This window comes from Marmota monax, unplaced genomic scaffold, assembly GCF_021218885.2.
Source record: "Marmota monax isolate L192 unplaced genomic scaffold, Marmota_monax_Labrador192_F-V1.1 WCK01_AAM20220418_F8-fsc00047, whole genome shotgun sequence".
Classification (NCBI taxonomy): Eukaryota; Metazoa; Chordata; class Mammalia; order Rodentia; family Sciuridae; genus Marmota; species Marmota monax.
Genome location: NW_026692072.1, coordinates 11,797,859 through 11,818,508, shown reverse-complemented (window position 1 = coordinate 11,818,508; position 20,650 = coordinate 11,797,859). Strand labels below are relative to the sequence as shown.

General features: G+C 38.9%; 1 protein-coding gene across 9 annotated transcripts in view; it reads left to right on the top strand.

Annotated features, from left to right (window-relative positions):
- Nucleotides 1-20,650, top strand: part of Ambra1 (autophagy and beclin 1 regulator 1) — a 189,391-nt gene that overhangs the window by 66,609 nt on the left and 102,132 nt on the right. For 4 of the 9 annotated variants that reach the window (XM_046457082.2, XM_046457092.2, XM_046457126.2 and 1 more), the window contains 2 exons: nucleotides 3,313-3,399; nucleotides 7,739-7,915. The exons of 2 other annotated variants lie outside the window; for them this stretch is intronic. In XM_046457082.2, the coding sequence (XP_046313038.1) occupies nucleotides 3,313-3,399; nucleotides 7,739-7,915 (264 nt within the window). The remainder of the gene's footprint in view (nucleotides 1-3,312; nucleotides 3,400-7,738; nucleotides 7,916-20,650) is intronic. 3 more of the 9 variants (XM_046457099.2, XM_046457131.2, XM_046457118.2) reach the window with 2 other exon arrangements.

Sequence of the window (20,650 nt, the reverse complement as noted above, 5' to 3'; positions counted from 1 at the left end):
GAAGTAGGACTGTAGGATTCTCAAGTAGAATCATTAAAATCAAAATTTTTAATCAAATTTTCTTTGCTTTTTTTTCTTCCAGTTCAGGAATCTCCTTTATATCATCCCTGATATGTTATCTTTTTTCTTTGAGTACTGTTGTTGCCTTGACACAGTAGGGGGCAATATTTGCCTCATAACTTACCAGGTTAATTTTCCAGGCCTAACTACTAGATATATTTTGGTCACACTGGAGGATGCTCCTCACCAAAGCTCTTCTGCTTTTCTAAGTGGCTGTTTCAAGGATGGTACAACAGGGCTGGGAGGGACTCAGGACTAACTCCAAAGCATTTAAGAGTGGAACAATTGTCTCGGTTTTCTAGGGCAGGCAGCTGCTCCCGGATCTTGCTTTCATTCTTTGACTCATTCTTTGATCCTAAAGAACTAGTTTTAGTTAATATAATACTACTATTATAAGGTAACATTTTGATCAATAAGTACTAAGTTACAGTTAAGATAGAAACAGGATGTTTTGATGTGCTATTGCACAGTAGAGTGACTATAGGTAAAAATAATGTTCTATACATTTCAAAAATTAGAAGAAAGATTTTGACAGTTTTCACCATAAAGAATGAAGAATATTTGAAGAAATAGACGTTTAACCTGACTTACACATTATATACTGTGTCCATGTATTAAAGCATTACCTAGTACCCTACTAATACCTACAATTTTATGTTTTATGTATCACTTAAAAAATAAGCCTTTGGAAGGAGGACTTAAATGTCCTAGGTTGATACTCTTCTCAAAATTTTGCTTTTCTTTTTTTCTCCAATCTATGCACCTCTCACTTACCTACTGCACACAAGCAGTTTTGTATTTCAAAAACTCAAAGACAAGGGGTTGGGGTTGTGGCTCAGTGGTAGAGTGCTTGCCTAGCATGTGTGAGACACTGGGTTTGATTTTCAGCACCACATAATATGTAAATAAAATAAAGGTCCATCAACAACTAAAAAAAAAAAGTGTGTGTGTGTGTGCGCGAAAAAAAAAAAAAAAACAAAAAACTTTGGATATGCCAATTTTTATGTGTCCCGATTGGAAAAAATATTTTGACACCTTAGAACGCAAGGGAAAAAAAGTGTTTTGGAATTGATGAAGAGCACACCATTTCTGTGAACATTGTGATATCACTGAGGATTTGGGTGTTCAACCAGAGAGTTGTATTTTATTGCTTTCCTCTTTTTCTCACTGGTTGTATTGTGTTTTCCACATTCAGTGGCGTTAAATTGTGGGCATATAGTCCTTTTCTAGATAAAAAACATCTTTGACAGGTGGTTTTCAGGAGCAGAAATGGTTGTAAGCCAGGTTGATGGGGCCTTGCTTTTATCTTTTCCCCGGGCTGTTATGGGAAATGTTGCAGTAGGCCAGTTGCTGGAGTAAAGTTACTGCACATGACTATACCTAAAGCCAGCTGGTTTTAATAACACTGAATTGAATTAAATCAATTGGAAAAGATTGGTAGCTGCTGTCCTTATCCTGCAGATCTGCTTTAAAGAAGAATCTGGCAGGGAACTGTAGACTCTGGGAGTCTCAAGCAAAATGCTGCTGGAGAGGAACAATATGCACTTACTTCTGAGACTACTTTTTGTTTTTTTTTCTTCTTTTTGTGTAGTGGTACTTGAGATTTAGCCCAGGGGTGCTGTACCACTGAGTTGTATCTCCCAACCTTAAAGTTGGGATCTTCCTGCGTCAGCCTTCCAAGTCTTTTGGGTGTCATCACCTGACTGGCCGGCAACTAAAAGACCACCCAAACACAGAAATACCTTTTTCCAGGGCCAGGGACAGCTCTAAGACCTCAGGTGTCAACTCCCACGCTGGAGGGCAAGGGAGACAAGAGGCAAGAGAGCGAGCACACTCAACCCTAGTATTTATTAGGGGAAGACATTCGATAGAATATTCCATCCAAACAAAGCAAGAGAATGTGTTACAACAAACAGGGAGGTGTAGCTCAGTCCTGTTGGGTGACGCCCAATCCCAGAGCTGCAGTTCCTTGCTGAGGGAAGTTAAGGCCCACTTACTTCGCATTGCATGTGCCAGTTCCACACCCTCATTACTCAAGGCTAAGGGGGTGTGCTCTGCTCCTGTTCAAGGCGCCCGACAATTGCACCACTGAGCTCAGCTCTGAGACCACTTTTCTTAAGAATGTCTTCTATGTCAGGAGCTTTACTGGATGCCAAGGCTTATATGAATTAAGAAGTAGTGTGGCAGCTATGGTAGACCAAGGAGCCCCTGGGCCATATTAACTGGCTCTTATTGTATGAAGAGAAATAAAAAGTATATGTTCTTAATAATCAGAAGATTTCATGTAAAAGTCCAAAGTTTTGGCTTTACTCAAAGAATGGGAAGAGCCAGCAATACTGAGTGCACGTTGTAACTTGTTTGCTGGTGTTGAGTGATGGGATACATACCTTCCTGTTTACCAGTATCCCTTGCTCATGAGGAATGCATACAATAGGCACTTGTGTCCCTTATGTACTTGTTTCCCGGGTGGGCCCTGGAAGGTCCTGCAGTACAGCATAGAGACTTGAAGTATTTTGGATTTAATATAGGCCTTCACTGGAGTTCTGATACTGTCTCTTAACAGCTGTGTGCCACAGGGCGACATACTTTAACTTCTAGGCCCAGTGTTCTCATGTATTTAGTAATATCTGTCTCTGGGTCTCTAACTAAATACATGTGAAGTTCTTAGTATACCACTTGGTACTCAAAAAGTGCTCCATAAAGTGTGTATCACACATGGTCAGTTGTACTTTTGGTTAGGCTAGATCATATAAGGTCTTTGTTAGTTGTAAAGGGAATCCTACAAATACTCTTACTCACAAAAAGAATATGGGCAGAGCAGAATGAGAAGAAGATAAGGGAATGTGGATTATAATGGTACAAAGGAACTGAACGCCAAGAAAAATGTTGGCACTATGTAGTAATCTCCAAGTGCACCTAATTTTTCCCTCCTGTGTTGATCCCAGCCTTCTGTTTGTCTATTGGTGGTACTGCAAATAGAAATATGATCATGTTTCTGAGGCACTTGTTCATTACTCACTGAAGAACAATATTCAGCATAATACAGTGGCTGCATCCAGTGTGGGAGCGCTATAGCTCTTTTTTTATTTATGTTTCTACATACTTAGCTTGTTGGAAGTGTGTGCTCCCAGATAACAGGTGTTAGCAGGCAACAATGGGGGAAGTTATATATCTCTCCCCCATTTTCCCTAATGAATGACCTCTGAGTTGGTAATTGACAGGGATTATTGCCATTTTTTTAATCTCTGCTAGGAGGCTGCTGGAGTCTTCCCTCATTTCATTATCCCGTTATGATGGAGCAGGATCCAGAGAGCACCCAATTTACCCAGACCCAGCGAGGTAAGGCCAAAGTGAGAAATGGCACTAGGTGGGGGGGAGGGGCGGCCCTTGGGGTTGCCAAGCTGTTGGAAGCCCCGTCCTTGTGCCTCTCTGGTCCTGGTGCTCTTTTATTCTTCAGTTAAAGTTTTTGAGACAGGTGGTTCAGGTGATTGGGAAGTGTTGCAGGTAAGTGAATAGCACCTCTGGAGACTGAGCTCTTGTCCTTTGTGGCTCACTTCTGTCATTGGGGCACTAGAAAAGAGACCTGTGAAGGCCACAGGCCATCAGAGGATATTCTTTCCTGCTGGCCCACGAAGCTGTTTCATGTCAGATGGACAACCAAAAGAGAAAGAGGAGTTTATTACAATAATAGGGAAAATACTTACCAGTTAAACAAAAACCCTATTTGCTATAATTAGAATATCAAAGAGCAGAAGCCAAGTTTCTTTAGTTACTGAATATTTGGAGACTAACTGAAGAAGAGATAAAGGAAGAGATAAAATGAATGAAACAAGTGCTTGGTTTATATTTTTTAGAAGATGTTTGAAAAATTCTTAAGGAGAAGAAAAATTTAGATTAGCTCAGGGCCCCTTTTTGTGAACCAAGAATGAAACATTGAACTCTTTTATAATGTTTATTTGTAGAGAGCAGTGCCTTGGGGTGCTCATAGCAGAATGTACTGATTCTTTTAATCATCTAAAAAGGGGTAACCTGCACATTATTGGAGCAGAGTACATTGTGAGGCTTTGCCAAAAGAAAAGCATAACTTATAATGTTTATAATGGTGGGGTTGGCAAATTAGCAATATAGGTCAAATAAAGGTAAATTAGTTTTGCTCAAAATTAAGACTTTTAAGTCCACTTGGAAGCATTGTTAGACCAAGTTGATTTCAGGGATACTAAATGATTTTGTCATTGGGGCAGTTATGTCGTGACAACTGCACATTCTTTTTGAGATACCAGTGAAAGGGTTCTCTGTTATCCTCTTACTTTTGTTTCCACACCCCAGAAATGGCAAATCTTAAGAATCAGGGAACATAGGAATGGATGACTTTTAAAACAGGTAGGCAGAGCTGGGCATGGTGGTGCACACATTTAATCCCAGCTATTTGGAAGGTTGAGGGAAGAGAGGGTCACAAGTTTAGGCCAGTCTCAGTAACTTAGCAAGAGCATGTCTCAAAATTAATAAATTAAAAAAAGGATCAGGGTTGTAGCTCTGTAGTAGAGCACTTCTGGGTTCCATCCCCAGTACTGGAAAACAAAAAAAAATAGATTAGACTTAGAAGATGACTGAAGCCAGGAAGTTTATGTTAGCCTCTAATTATGTTTGCAAGTTATAGTTATAAGCTCTTGACAAAGGAAGGAAATTTTATTTATTTTTTTTGTGAATCAAATACTTTGAAACAGAGGTGGACACCTTCTTGCTGTACAGCAGTTTCTTTGAGGACAGCAGTGGAAGTCTTATCCCTAGAAATTTTAGCCTGGCAGAATTTGACTGTAGTTCTTAAAGACCGTTATTTGTCCTCCTTTCATGTGATCTGTTATTTATTTCTACTCTGATTTCTGAATTACCAACAGTGTCATACTTTGTGGTGTTGTATTTTTGCTTTTTCTTTTAGAACACAAAATAGATTTTTTTTTTTTGAGGGAAAATTGTTTTTTCTTGGAAGAAAACTTGAGGATTTATTTAAACTCTTAAAATTTCACTTGGAGCACTTTAGGGTTGTTTGATGGTTTTCCAGCTCTTCCATAAGAGGATGCTTGTCATTACCTCATCACCTGTTGTTTAATTTCTTTTTCTTCTTAGGCTACACCCTATATTCTGTGTATAGGTCAAAGCCTTTGTGAGATATCTCCTTAGCATGAAACTCAACTTCCCTTTGTATAATAAAAGAACAAAGGTCAGGATGTCAGGAATCAGTTTTCCTTCCTTTCCTTTCTTACCATTGATACATAACTCATAGTTTTAGGGAACTTCTGTCCTAGAGTGGAATTAAACAACTAGGATTACCTAGTGCTGAATGATTGTGTCCCCACATAATAGAGCAGTCCTTATTTATTATTATCACTATCAGTATTCTTTTTACCATCATCACCAATTATTTGGTAAATATAAGAACAACTCAAGAGAATTGACTTCTGTCTGTTGAAATTTTCATGTTCCGTGATTCATCCTTGTGAAATGGATGGGATGAGGGACCCAATGGATGATAAATTCCATCAGTTGAGGCTTTTAGGGAATAATTCTTGTGCTCTGGTTATCTTGGCCAAAGCATTTGTGCATCTCATGCCTACTTATTATTCAAACATAAATTGTATTCAGTGTTGCTCAGTGTAGCCTGTTATTCTGTATCATACATTTTTCAGTTCCAGAAATTGTGAGCCACCTCCTTGGGAATTCCATTTGATGGTTGGCCAGAAGGACACTACCTCTGATGACAGGCATTTCAGAGACAGCTTCAGTTCCTATAGCAGCTGACTGCAGGATCTCCTTTGGCCTGGGCTGGTAGACTTATTGAGGACAAAGTCTCAAGAGTACTAAAAAGTCAGGCTGTAGGATGTTTGCAGTTTTTTTTTTTTGTACCTGGGATTGAACCCAGGGGCGCTTAACCACTGAGCCACATCCCCAGTCCCCTTTTTTGTATTTTATTTAGAGATAGGATCTCACTAAATTGTTGAGGCTGGCTTTGAACTTGGGATTCTCTTATCTCAGCCTCCCGAGCTGCTGGGATTACAGGGGTGTAGCACTGCACCCAGCCTGTTTTGTTTTGTTTTTGATATGGGGGAATCTCACTCTAAATTGCCTAGGCTGGCCTCTAATTTACAATGTTCCTGCCTCAGCCTCTTGAGTAGCTGGGATTATAGGTACAAACTACTGTACCTGGTAACAAAGTTTTTTTGTATCATTTGGAAACAACTTTTTATTTCCTATCAAATTCCCATTTAAAGAAACAAAAAATGGAAAAACAGACACTTTGTTTTCCTTTTATATTGAAACATTATATAAGTATATGAAATGTAAAAGTCCCCAAGAATCCTCATGTTTCTTTTTAGTTTTTTTTTCCTAATTGGAAAAATATATATTTTTGTATACATATTAGTAAATACATATCATTCTTCAGACTTCTTCCCTACTTAAAATTTTATTTTACATATCTTTCCTTGTGAGCATATAACATGCTTATTTATAGCTCCATAGTATTTCTTTTTGTGGATATAATTTATTTATTTTGTTGTTGGGTATTTGGATTATTTCCTGTTTTTTTTTTTTTTTTCTTTTCTTTTTACTAAGGATGACAATGTTTCAAATGAATTTCCTGGTGTGTATCTTATGTTTTTCTGTAGGATAATATTTCTAGTGGCATTATTGAGTCATAGTGTGTGCCTCAGGTTTTAAGTCTTGAAATTGCTTAGCAATCCACTTAATAATATCATATAAAACATTTTAGTTATTGTTCCTCATAGTCTTAGTTCATAGCCTCAAATTATATAACAATGTTGTAAAAGATGTAGGAAAGGAGGGAATGCAATGTGGGGAATTGTATGGTACACTAGAAATTGTCAGGGAGTATCAAGATATTATTTAAGCCTTGGTTTGAAGAATGTAAGTCTGATTATTTATTGGAATAGCCTTAGTGTGGGTAGTGTGGGAGATGCTGCAGTAGCCTCTAATGTGCTGATTTGTAAGAACAGAAAAATTTCTCTTTTGTTCTCCCAAGTATATATTACTCCCAGCCCCTTCTTGAATATTTTCTCCAGGTTACAAATATCTATGATTAATGTGTAAGGAAATGATAAGAGGTGCAGAGAGATCATTTTAAGGAGCTAGGTCAAATCTGGCGCTCTGTGTGTTTGTTGGAGAAGAACAAAGTCCTAGTGAAATAATGCCCATGAATGCCTTTTTTAAGCGTCTAAGGGTTACCATCTCCTGACCTATTTTCTCATCTATTAAATGAAAGAGAAGATGATTGCTAAGATATCTTTCATTTCTTACATTTTGCATATGGGTAGTGATCAAGGAAAAGCTGTGAATCTATTTAAGGGCACTCTGAGAAGCTAAGACAGGTCCCTTGAGAAGTTTAAAAGAAAGGCCCATTATTAATCCTCTTGGGAATGGGCAGCTTTGATTAGAATATGACTGATTAAACTGCCTATTGGCCTTATCTCAGAACAGAAATACTGCGATAGTCTGATAAACATTGTACAGAACAAACCTCCTAGTGAGTTAAATGCCCTTTATTTTTCATGTATCTGGAGTTTGCCTCAGCAGGGAGATACCATGGGAGAGCTGAATTTACTGTCTCTCACAGTATTCCCCACATTAGTGCTAGTTTGTGTTTGTCCATCTCTGTCTCACTCAGATTATCTCCTGCTGCATACTACGCCCAGAGGATGATCCAGTATCTCTCACGGAGAGACAGTATTCGCCAGCGCTCTATGCGCTACCAACAGAACCGTCTCCGTTCTTCCACCTCCTCTTCCTCAGACAACCAGGGTCCATCAGTAGAGGGAACCGACTTGGAATTTGAGGATTTTGAGTAAGTACATACTCAGCTTGATTTCTTCTCCTCCTCCCAAGCTGTGAGTGCTTCCAAGTTGGCCACTGTCTGACCAACAATGGTGAACATTTTGCTTCCAACCCTTAAGTTATTATTTATGAGTAATAGGTTGGGGTAAAGAACAGAGGGCTCAGATGCCCCAAAGCACTCCCACCTCTGACAGTTTGCTGATTCACTGGAGCCTGTGGGAAGAGATTGGGCCTCAGGCCAGACTGGGAAAGGATGGCTGGGGTTTGCCAGGCAACTTGTGTATTTCCCTTTTGCATGAACAGTGGAAATGCTTCTCCCTCTGTCCACTTAGGGGCAAGTTTGGATGCATATGCCGGCAGTGAAGTGAACAAACTCCATTCCCTTAGCCAGGCAGACACCTGTAGTGACATATGTTCTCCATAGATATTTTCAGCACCAGGGTCCATTCAGAAAAGCTGTTTAAACATACATGCCAAGGGGGTGGGGTATAATGCCTGCTTAGCACATATGAGGCCCTGGTGATCCTCAACACAGCAAACAACAATGGAAACTACACCAAATCAAAACAAACAAACAAATCCCCCAAAACCATTTATGCTAGGCTACTGGCACTTAGTGCTGCTGAAAATGTCTTTCTGCTGATAATCCTGTGGATCCTGGGAGTCAGTGCTGTGGATCGTCTAGCCCCCTTTCCATGCATGCTTGGAAAGCTATGTTATCTCTTAGCAGTATTGAAATGTGGGGCTCATACCTTTGAGCTGTATCCTGCCTCGTGACTTGTCCTTCACAATGGAGTTCTGGGTTAGTTTAAAATGTTCTGTTCTCATCTTACCTTCCCTTTCTTCTGCTACCACCTCCTCCCTCTCCCTTTCCTTCCCCCTCGATTTTACTGTGTCAGACTGCCTCCTTCCTGAGCTCCCCCAGCCCACCTGTGCTCTCACCTCCCCCCTGGCTTCAGCACGACCTGATTTCACATTCTCTTCACCTTTCATGCACTGGCTCACCATTGTTTTTTCCCTAGAGATCTTGTATCGTTCTCTGGTTTATAACAATGGGCTAATTTCTCTGATGCCCCTCTGAAAGTCCCTCCCCTGCCTGTTTGCCTTTCTTCTGGGGGCTGATGCACACTTTAATCTTGTTTTTAATAGCAGCTGTGGATTAGTCACCTCAACATTAGTAGTCCAGGTCTTCTAGTAAAAGGTATTGCTGGCTGGTTGATACTGTTGTACTGTCTGACCATTCTTTTTCTATCTCCTTCCCTATTGAAAACTTGCTTCTCTTCTCTTCATTTCTAGTGCTGAGGAGGGAGAGAGTGAGAAATTAAGGAATGTACTAGCCTATTTTAATTTTTATACCCTAGTTATCTTCCTTAGCTTTGGTAACTGGTTTAGAGGATTATACAGTCACAATTCATAGTTCTTTCAGGTACAGAGAAGCAGGTAAGATACATACAGTTTCGGGGCTGGGAATGTGGCTCAAGCGGTAGCGCACTCGCCTGGCATGCGTGCGGCCCGGGTTCGATCCTCAGCACCACATACAAACAAAGATGTTGTGTCCACCAAAAACTAAAAAATAAATTAAAAAAAAAAAATAAGATACATACAGTTTTGAATCCTCCTAACACATGGGACACCATTAAGAGTCACTATTCTTTTGTTGGGTTCCTCACCTGCATGTCATATTATGCCCATGATTGACTTCTCTATTCTTCTTTCATTTGCTAAGTCATAGATTGTTTTGGCATTGTTGAGCTCTTCCCATCAAAGTGCAGTGAGTTCTCAGAAAACTAAGGGAGCCATTTCTCAGATCCTATCTTTGGTTTCCTTCCATCATCTACTGAATGAAAAGTGTCAGCTATAATATTGTTTTATATGTATACTAATTGATAACTTATAAAATAGTTGTGTCATATACACTAATGTATCCATTTAATATAATTATATATCTATATCTAGATAAAGATACAGAGTTGAAAACCTTGTTTAGCTGGGCAAGGTAGCTTGTGCCTATAATCTCAACTACTTAGGAGGCAGAGGCAGAAGGATCACAAATTCAAGGCAAATATTTGGCAACTTATTAAGATCCTGTTTCAGATTAAAAATAAAACGGGGTGGGTATGTATCCCTGGGTTAAATCACCCACAACCACCAAATCAAAAAACAAACAAAACATCACACACATACACACCTTGTTCAATCCTTACAGTAACCAAATGAGCTAGTTATTTACTCTATTGTACTTTTCTAAATGAGGATACTGAGACTTGACCAAATCAGATGTTTCAGATGAGAAAGAACAGAAACAAGCATATTTAATATCCTATACTTTGATTGTCCTGCAGATCTAAAATCTTTTAAAAATTATATACTATCATATTTGAGCTTATTCATAAGCTTGCTGTAGAATAAGGCTATTAAGATTTATCTGTAGGGAAAATAGCCTTGGAGATTGGTCAGCATTAGGTTAAAATTTCTATTATGGTTTGGGTTAATGACCATCTTCCCAGGCAGGTGTCTTCTGCCATTCATCTCTGTCTGTGGTGAAGATTGAGATGGCAGGATCCTGTGTTTATCAGAATGCACAAACAGCATTCAGAAACCTGCTGTCAGCAAGTCTCTCCTGAAGCCCTCAGCAGTTGTCTTTACATAAAGATATTCATAAGAGACGAAAGGTGTGGCTGCCTGTGATATTGTTGTTTGCCTGTTTGTGATGTTGTCTGCCTAGACCTAGACCACAAACCCAGACCACTACTAAAATGTCAATGGCACATAAACATAAGGAAAACTTCTGTTTTAATTTTCATTATCCTTTGGAAAGAGAATAGGGTAGATAACTCTTATAAATCCCAGGTTAAGTGCTGTGTTCCAAGTAGTTGGTAAGCCTGCAAAAGAGGTGGTATGTGTGCCTTTATGACTATTGTTCCAGTTAGCATTGTACCTTTCTTTTTTATCTGTAATTCTGAATCTAATTATAGTCCCAGAATCATCCCAGCTCATATCCTTGCCCTTCCTACCTCTTTCTAGAGCTATCTTACCTTCTAAGGCAAAGGGTACCCTAAGCAAAGTCCTTGCTAATGATAGCCAGTACTAGAGATGCTTCAGATAAGATCAACCACAGTTATTTTCACCATACATACCAGGCACTGGGTAATTATATCCAGCTTCTTTTTTTTTTAATATTTTAATATTTATTTTTTAGTTTTTGGCGGACACAACATCTTTGTATGTGGTGCTGAGGATCGAACCCAGGCCGCATACATGCCAGGCGAGGGTGCTACCGCTTGAGCCACATCCCCAACCTATATCCAGCTTCTTTAAAATTGTGGCTAGCACAGAAGAGAACAAACCCTTCATTCCTAGTTGTGACACTGGAATATACTTTGGACTTTGGCCTAGGAAAAACATCTCATGAGAATCCTAGTCTTTTGGCTCTAAGATGAAGTCTCTTTAGGTTAATTTAATTTATTTTCTTCACTTTATAAATTTATCTCGTTTCATGTGGGTCTGCTTTACCTAGAAATCCATATATTCATCAAATACACAATGATGTATAGTGTTGAGTATGCAGTTTCTCTGGGTGCCAGAGATGAATTCTGGTCTCTTCATTTGGCATAATATGTTCTGGCAGTAATACGAATGTACAGAGGAACCTCCTATATTGGGAGCTTCTTTCTCGTTCTTTTTGTTTTTGAGGTGGGGTCTCGCACTGTTGCTAAGGCTGTTCTGAAATTCATTGGCTTGTCAACAGTCACACCAACCTGAATGTGCCTGATCTTGTCTGGAACTCATGGCTCAAGTGATCTACCCACCTCAGCCTCCTGATAGCTTGCACTACAGGTTTGTGCCACATTGCCTAGCTGACCCTCGCTAGACATGTTCTTGCAAGGAAGTCCTTAACAGGTCTGCTTTTGGTACATGATGTCACTGAGGGGAGCTCTGAAGACTGTCAGCTTTGATATCTGATTGTATGTGGCATAGGGGAAGTTGCTTCTTTTAATTTATTAATATTTTTCATCTTCCTTTTGGTATAACTGAAATTTAGTTCAGCCATGGCAAAGAAAATATGTTAGAAACCAGATAACACTCCTCTTATAATCAGGCGATAATCCTGATGGCTATGTGAGATTCATATATTTACTTCATGTTCTTCTGGCTAGAAATTCAGCAGAGCGAACCCACATGTCCTTCTTAGTACTTGCTCATACCCTCTGTTCTGAGCCTGGGATTTCCAGGACTTCTGTAGGAGTCAGTGACTAGTCTTTAATAAATACATAACTTATAGCCATGAAATGGAAGGGTAACTTTTGGCATCTGATCTTCAGAGGGATTTCATTTATTTCATTTTGAAATAGTGTTGTTTTTGTCTCTTCCTTTGACTTGTAAACTACAGACTCTGAAATTAGAAGTTTAAGAGAAACTCAACACTGTAAAATTATTATTCTCTTTGTAGACTTGAACTACTTGCTCTTTGTAGACTGGAACTACAATCAGCCAGAGATCTACCAATTATTTACATTTGTTGAGTGGTGGTTTTAATACTTTGTTTTTGTTGTTGTTGTAACTGTGCTGAGATGCAACCCAGGGCTTCTCAACATGCTCCACCACTGAGCTTCACCCCCAGTTCTTTTCAATTTTTATTTTGAGACAGGGTCTTGCTGAGTTGCCTAGGCTGGCCTGTGATTCTCCAGCCTCAACCTCCCGAGTAGCTGGGATTATAGATATGTGCCACCACACCCAGCTTCAGAATACTTCATAAAAAATTCTTTTTAGTTATACATAACAGTAGAGTATATTTTGACATATTTATTCAAACATGGAGTATATCTTATCTAACTAGGAACCCAGTCTTGTGGTTGTACTCAAATTATTCTTTTTTTTAAAAAATATTTTTAGTTATAGATGGATACAATACCTTTATTTTATTTATTTATTTTTAATGTGGTGCTGAGGATCAAACCCAGTGCCTCACACATGCTAGTCAAGCTGTCTACCATTGAGCCACAACTCCTGCCCAGAATTAATTTTTGTTTGTGTGTGTGTGGTGCTGGGGATTGAACCCAGGGCCTTGTGCATATGAGGCAAGCACTCTACCAGCTGAACTGTATCCTCAGCCCCAGAATTAATTTTTAAAAAAATATTTATGTAAGGGCTGGGGATATGGCTCAAGCGGTAGCGCGCTCGCCTGGCATGCGTGCGGCCCGGGTTCGATCCTCAGCACCACATACAAACAAAAATGTTGTGTCTGCCGAAAACTAAAAAATAAATATTAAAAAACCCTGAAAAAAAAAGATTTAAAAAAAATATTTATGTAATATATTTATTTTTATGTGGTTCTGAGGATCTAACCCAGGGCTAGCACGTACAAGGCAAGCACTCTACCACTGAGCCACAACCCCAGCAAATTAATTCTTAATGTGAGATGAGATTAAAAGAAAAATCTTTTCCTATTTACTAGAAATTTTAAATAATTTCACTTAAGTTTTACAGTGGTTGATTAATTTTTGTAAAGAGGCTTATTAAATAGAAAGGTGTAAGTCTTAAAATAGACCCTTTCTGTACCTGTACTTAGGAGAAGGGCAACTAGATGTATAGTGTAACAGAATGGAGTGAGTGTTTTGGAAATTTTTTGATGGTATGGCTAGAGTAAAGGCTAAGATCTTCCCAGGAGGCGAGCCCTGAGAGTTGACATGGCAAAGATCTTAACAAGTCTGATGTAACTTGCAAAGAAGGTGAACTTTATCCTGTAGGATACAGGGAGTTATTGAAGTGTTTAAATTGTGAAATAACATGGTCATAAATATCTGAAAAGATAGACTGTAATAAATTACCACTGAAACACTGGATATCTTTGTATGAGGAGGAGAGAATTTGGAGAAATGTGAGAAGGCTTCATGGATTTGAACTGGACATTGAAGACTATAGGACTTTGGAAGATGGAGGCATGAGGAGAATAGTTGTAGGCAAAGAGTTTCTAGATAAAGGGAGCAACTCAAGAAAAAGCCCAGAGACTGGAGTTTTATAGGATTTATTCAGGGACCCTAAATAAATCTGTGACTAGAACTGGGAATATTGGTGGTAGGAGAGAGATCAGAGGGCACGAAATGCCTGGGTGGGAGGTTTGGTCTTTCTGTTTACTGCATGGAGTAGGGTAGGGGAGGCCATTGTAATTTAGGCACTGACTCTGATAGCTCTGGTTTAGATGGCCTATTGAGGCAAGTGTAGTGATGCAGGAAAGCCAGAAAGAGAGCAAGTGCCATAGGACATTTGAGGGTTGAATTTTAAGTATTGGGTCCAAGAGTCCTTGTGTTTTCTCTGAGTGGAGCCTGTTTGTGGATGTTCTGAGAGCTCAGCCATCTCACTTCCTACTTCTCCAAATGAAATTGTACCCAAATCCTTTTTCACTCTTACTGGAGCCAGTTTTGAACTAAGTTTGTAAATTCACTGACTCCCAGAGCAGCAGATTGGATGTAAGATCTGCTGGCCTTATTGTCTGGGTTCTAGTCTTGGCTGAGCCTGTATCTTCTCACTGGATTTTGAGCAAGTCTCTTTCCCACACAGGCCTCATTGTCTGGTCTGTTAAATCTGTTAAATGAGATGAAATATTGTCTAGGTTTCTGTCGGTCCAAAGATTCTTGGATCTTTGTTGGTGTTAACTACTATTTTCCCTTATACTCAGAAAGATGGATAAAAATGAAAAGACTCAGGAAAGTGAGATATTCTAAGGATTAGGAAATAGGCTATTAATCCTTTTCATGCCTCAGTGTCTCTAAAATATGTACCCAGGCCAGTGCAGTGGTGCACTCCTATCAATCCTGGCAAGGTTTGGAAGGCTGAGGCAGGAGGATCACAAATTGAGGCTATCCTCAAAATAAAAAATAAAAAGGACTAAGGATAGCTCAATGACAAAGAGCCCCTAGGTTTAATCTCTAGTACCCCCCCCCAAAAAAAGTACCTAATTGAATGTTATTATAGGATTTTGACCTATTGATTAGAAATGTATAATATTACTTAACAGCTTTAAATTGGTACTCTTTCTGAACAAATAAAATATATATAAATATTTGTTTGTGGGAAACAAATAGAAAAAGAGAAACAAATAGAAAAAGAGGAGCAGAAGAAAGTGGAATACGTCTGGGTTGTTCCCAGGCTTAAAATGGGAAAATACAGAAAGAAAGAATTAAACAGCCAGGAGATATGGGAAAGAATACATAACCACTTAGATTTATATGTTTTTTATCATAAAATGCATAATATGAATATGAATTAGCATAACGTAGGCGATGAAATTAAAAGGTAGAAAGAATAAGGGAGGAGAGGAATTTGTAAGTGATAATTATCTCTTATATTACTATTCCTTGGAGGAAAATGAAGACTCCACAGTTCCAGGTCTGTTGTTAAGTATCCTCTGTGAATAATTTCCACTGGGAATCTGCCTTTCTCCCAGAAATCAAAGCTCTTGCTTAAGTGTACAGTCCTTGGACAGACTTGGGCCGGGGCCTCACTTTCTTACAGCACCAAATAAGGAAGGGACTTGACCGAGATCACTGAGATCATTGTGTGCCCTCTAGGTGCAGGAATACTGCCTAGATATTGAGTAGAAACAGAGAAGCAGAGGAAAAACAAATGCTCTTAAAATGCTCTACTTTTCAGCAACATCAACTGTGTGCTGTCAAGAAGAGAATGGCCTTTTGAGCTTCTTGGCGGAAGAGATTCATTTATAAAAGCTCAAGTCAGAGCTATTTGTCACCGAGGAGCAATGACAACTTGACTGTCTGGTCAGGACTCAGACAGTAGTCTGTAGGTGTATTTTTCATTCCTTTAAATTAACAGCCTCTCTCTGAGGCAATTAATCCTGGTCATTTAGCAAAGAGGTGCTGTTGTGTTTCTCCCTTGTTCTGAAGATGCTGCTTCTTTTATTCATCACTTGTCTTGGAAACTTGATTGTTTGAAGCGTGTTTTTTCCTTGTAAAATCATTTACAAAAAGATTTTAGTTTTTTTCTCCTCTCTTTCCCAAATACCCCTCTGAGATTAATCAGAGATGTACAGAGTTCAACAACTGGGAAAGCCATTAATAACCCAGCCAGCTTCTATCCTGCTGACTTTAAGGCAGTTTCTGGCTGTTAAAATTGATGCGGATGGATTTCTCTGGTGTTTCCCTGAAAGTATTCCTCTTGTGTTGGACGAGCTTTGCACAATCTGTTCTTCACTTTTTAAAGCCCCCCACTTTCCCACATAAAAAGGGGTATTGGCTATATTGTTGGAGCCCAGTATTTGGGACTTCCACTATTTCTAAGATAAACTCTCTCAGGGTTTACCTTTCCCTCATTCCTCATCTGGCAAACACCTTCCCTTCTATTCACATTCAGTCTCTACCTGATTTATTTTGTGTCATTCTGCCTGTGGAGCCTTGCCTTATGTTGACCTTGTATCAGCACTGAAGTGCATGGCAGACTCTTAGTTTTCTGACTACATCATTATTTTAAGAACTTTTAATTCATTTGGTCTTTTCTTGAGACTCTTAAACATTATCCTTCTCCTCTCTCTTTAGCTCTCTTCCCAAATCTCCTGTTTGTTGAAATTTGTTTCCCAGTCTTCTTATCTTTGATTCTTCTTTTTCTTGTAGACAGTTAGAATCTGAAGAGTCTTTAGTTACCTTTTCACTTCTAGGTTATTAGGAGCCATACCTTTAGCCTGGGATTTTCAAGCCCTACTTTTTATTTCTTGTTTTCTTTCTGCCTTGTCCTTTGGTTGAGCATTCTGACCTTTGCCACCATACCCTATTGTTTATAAGGTTTTCCCGGGCAGGGAGTGAGGGAGCTAGCTGTTTGATGCGCTGTTTTCTCCAGAAGCTGTTTCCTTCTGCCCCAGGCAGCATCTCATTTGTGTGTTTGCAGCATTTCCTATCTTCCTAATAAGTCTGGTTCCTGTAATGTCATTTCTCCTTCTTTGCTAGAGTCTTAACACTTTAATTTCAAGACTTCTGTATATTACTTCGATGCCACTTAACCCTTACTTTCCTATCCTTAGCCAAGATGTTAAGCTGTGTACCAGCAAAGGCACTGCTACTCAGTGTTTTGTACTTTTAAAAAAAATTATTTTTAAAGATTTCTTGCAGTGCTGACGATGAAACCCAGGGCCTCACATATGCTGAGCAAGTGCTCCAGCACTGAGCTACATCTTTAGCCTCTACTATGTTATATTGTTTTTTCATCTGAGAATTTGGTTGCATTGGAGCCAGAGCTAGCTGATCTTTCTTTCTTTTGTATTATATCCTCTGGTAATTATGAACACTTTAAAGTCATTACCTCTAGACAGATTTCAGTCTCCTTTCTCTCTCTCTCTCTCTTTTTTTTTTTTAGAGAGAGAGAGAGAGAGATTGAGATTTTTAATATTTATATTTTAGTTCTCGGCGGACACAACATCTTTGTTTGTATGTGGTGCTGAGGATCGAACCCGGGCCGCACGCATGCCAGGCAAGGGCGCTACCGCTTGAGCCACATCCCCAGCCCAGTCTCCTTTCTCTTTTGTCCAATTTTAATTTTTTATTGTGGTAAAATAAATACAATACAAATATTATTTTAATCCTCTCTGCTTTTTAAAAAAAAAATGGACAAAGAAGCCAGCACAGTGGAATACCCCAGTAAGCCCAGTGATTTGGGAGACTGAGGCAGGAGGAATACAAGTTTCAGGCCAGCCTGGGCAACTTAGAGCTTGTCTCAAAGAAAAGGGGGGAGGGGAGTTGGGGATGTAGTTCAGTGGAAGAGTTCACCTGGTTCAATCTAGTATTGCATCTCCCCTGCTACCTCCCCACCGCCAATAAATGGAGGAAGGAAATGAATCAGAAAGAAGTTGACTATTTTTAGGTTTTAATAACAACAAAAAGAGATTTGTGATGCACGTTACAGGTGTTTACATTTTCTCCTAGTCCTGGTGTTTGTACATTGTTTTAAGTTGTCTTCCCGAGTCCTCTCACCAAGCTCTTTGGATGCAGGAAACTCGTCAGCCCTGTCCTACACACTGCATCTCCTTCCTTGTTTGCCTTTCATGTCTACTAATACCAGATAGAGTGTTCTTTCTTGCCCAGAAGGAGTTAGAACTTGGACTTGCAAGAGCAAATTGTCAGCTCCTTAATGTGATTCTGGAGGCCAGCTCTCTCCCAGAGCCATAGAGTAATTGGATTTGCCCCATGGTGCTTCTTTCTAGTTTAGTTTTTTATCTTCTTGAAGCTTAGGGGTCTCTGCCTTTTTTCCTTCTTAGGACCCCTCCCCCCCACATTTTTTTAATTGATGCTTTATAGCTGTACATAATGATGGGATTTGTTGTTACATATTCATACATGCACACAATATAACAATATAATTTGGTCAATATCAAAAACCTATACTTCTTCCCTCCCTCCCCTGGTCCCTTTCTCTATAAATCTCCCTTTGATTTTCATGAGATTCTATCCCCTCCAGCCTTTCTTTTTCATCTCTGGCTTCCACATATGAGACAAAACATAATGATCTTTGACCCGAATTTGACTTATTTTGCTTAATATAATGGTCTCTAGTGCCATCCATTTTCCTACAAATGACATAATTCCATTCCATTTTTCTTTAGGCTGAATAAAACGCCATTGTTTTGTAAATATATAGCACAGCTTCTTTATTTATTCTTGGATACCTAGGCTGGTTTCATAGTTTGCTGTTGTGAATTGTGTGGCTATAAGCACGGGTATGCATGTATCACTATAGCATGATGACTTCAGTTCTTTCGAATAAATTCAAGGAGTGGTATAGCTAGATCATGTGGTGGTTCCATGCCTAGTTTTTTGAGGAACCTCCATACTAATTTCCATAGTGATTGTACTAATTTACAATCCTACCAACAGTGTAAAAGTGGTTCTTTTTCTCCACATCATTTACAGCATTTATTATTATTTGTACTCTTTTTGCAGGGGCGCAGCAGGGATTGAACTCAGGGACACTTGACCACTGAGTCACATCCCCCGCCCTGTTTCCTATTTTATTTAGAGACAGGGTCTCACTGAGGTGCTTAGGGCTTCACTTTTGCTGAGCCTCCGGAGCCTGTGGGATTACAGGCATGTACCTGGCTGTTGTTTATATTCTTGATGGCTGCCATTCTGATTGGTATGAGATAAAAATCTCAGTGTAGTTTTTATTTTTTCTTTTTGTACTGGGGAGTGAAACCAGGGGCGCTTAACCACTGAGCCACATCCCCAGCCCTTTTATTATTATTATTATTTTATTTAGAAACAAGGTCTTGTAAAATACTTAGGGCCTCAGGTTCCTGAGCAGGTGGGATTATAGGCATGTGCCGTTACACCTGCCTTCAGTGTAGTTTTGATTTGCATTTCTTAGGACACTTTTTAACTTCAAAATATTTCCTAATTCCTCTCATGATAATTGGTTGTACCCATTGTTAAGTTAAATATACAATAATAAAAAGCCATCATGAATTCAGTTGCACTTTTAAATGAATTGGTGTTTTAACTCATCACAACTGGATTCTGCATATCTTTGAAAAGTAATAGTATGTTTAATTTGGGAGCTATCTTATTTGATATTTGGATACTTCATTGTGTACATGTGTAATACTTTGGGGGCTATAGAATAATTGCATTCTGTTGGTCAGAGACTTCTGATCTCATTATTTTTATATGTCCTTTTTACTTTCTATGTAGTCTTATCTCCTTTTCTTTATAGACTTTCAAGTCAAAGGAATATGACAAAAAAGAAAAGAAAAATAATAGTGTGCTTTTTCTTTGGGGAAAATAAAAACCAAATCCTTTTAATGGTTCAGATTCCAATATCCTTGGTATTGATTCCTCTTAATGCTCAGCAGCCAATTCTATCAAGATGTAAAAACCTTCCTAGGCGTTTGTTTCTGGCTTGTATATCTCCCAGTGGTCCACTTAAAAGTCGAAGTGTTGCCTTCACTTTGGTTCCAGGGCCAATTTGAAGATTATCTCATTGATTTGAAGATAATCCAAAGGGAGAATTAAAAAAAAAAGAGTTCCAGATCAAGCTGTCAGAGGGTCAGTTATTTTGTAGAGTTGTTTAAGCAGCTAATTAACTACTCTGTCCAGCCAGTGCCCTTTGGCTTATTGTTCCTTTGATGCATTGGAAACTAAACCATGTGAAGTTCCTTTCCTCTCTTTTCTTGTAAGAAGCAGTGAAAAGTAGCAGAAAGATTCAGATCTTCCTTGAATCTTGCCTTACCCTCTTAGTATCTGTGTGTACTTGGGTATTTGTCTGGTTCTTAGTTTTCTTATCTGTAAAACAAAACTAATGATACCTCATGGGATAGCTAGAAAGATTAAGTGGAATAACATGTTAATGACGTAGTATAGGAATTTAGTAGACAGTAAATGGTGGTTATTATTATCATTTTAATAGTCCGTAAAGAAAACAGATTGTATTTACTCAAAGGACTTAGCTTAGGATTTTTTTTTTCTTTTTCTTTTTGTAGTTGTAGATGGACAGAATGCCTTTAGTTTTTTATTTATTTTTATGTGGTGCTGAGGGTTGAACAGAATTCTGCCTCATGCGTGCTAGGTAAGTGTTCTGCTGATGAGCTACAGCCCGGGCCCTAGGATTATATTTTCTGATAGTCTCCATTATTATCATATTTTTCAGTCTTTCCAAGAACTAACTAACTAGTTTTGTTATTGTGCTCTTGTTTTCCTTTCACTTGTCATTGATTTTTCTACACAGGGATCTGAACAGATTTATTTGAAGA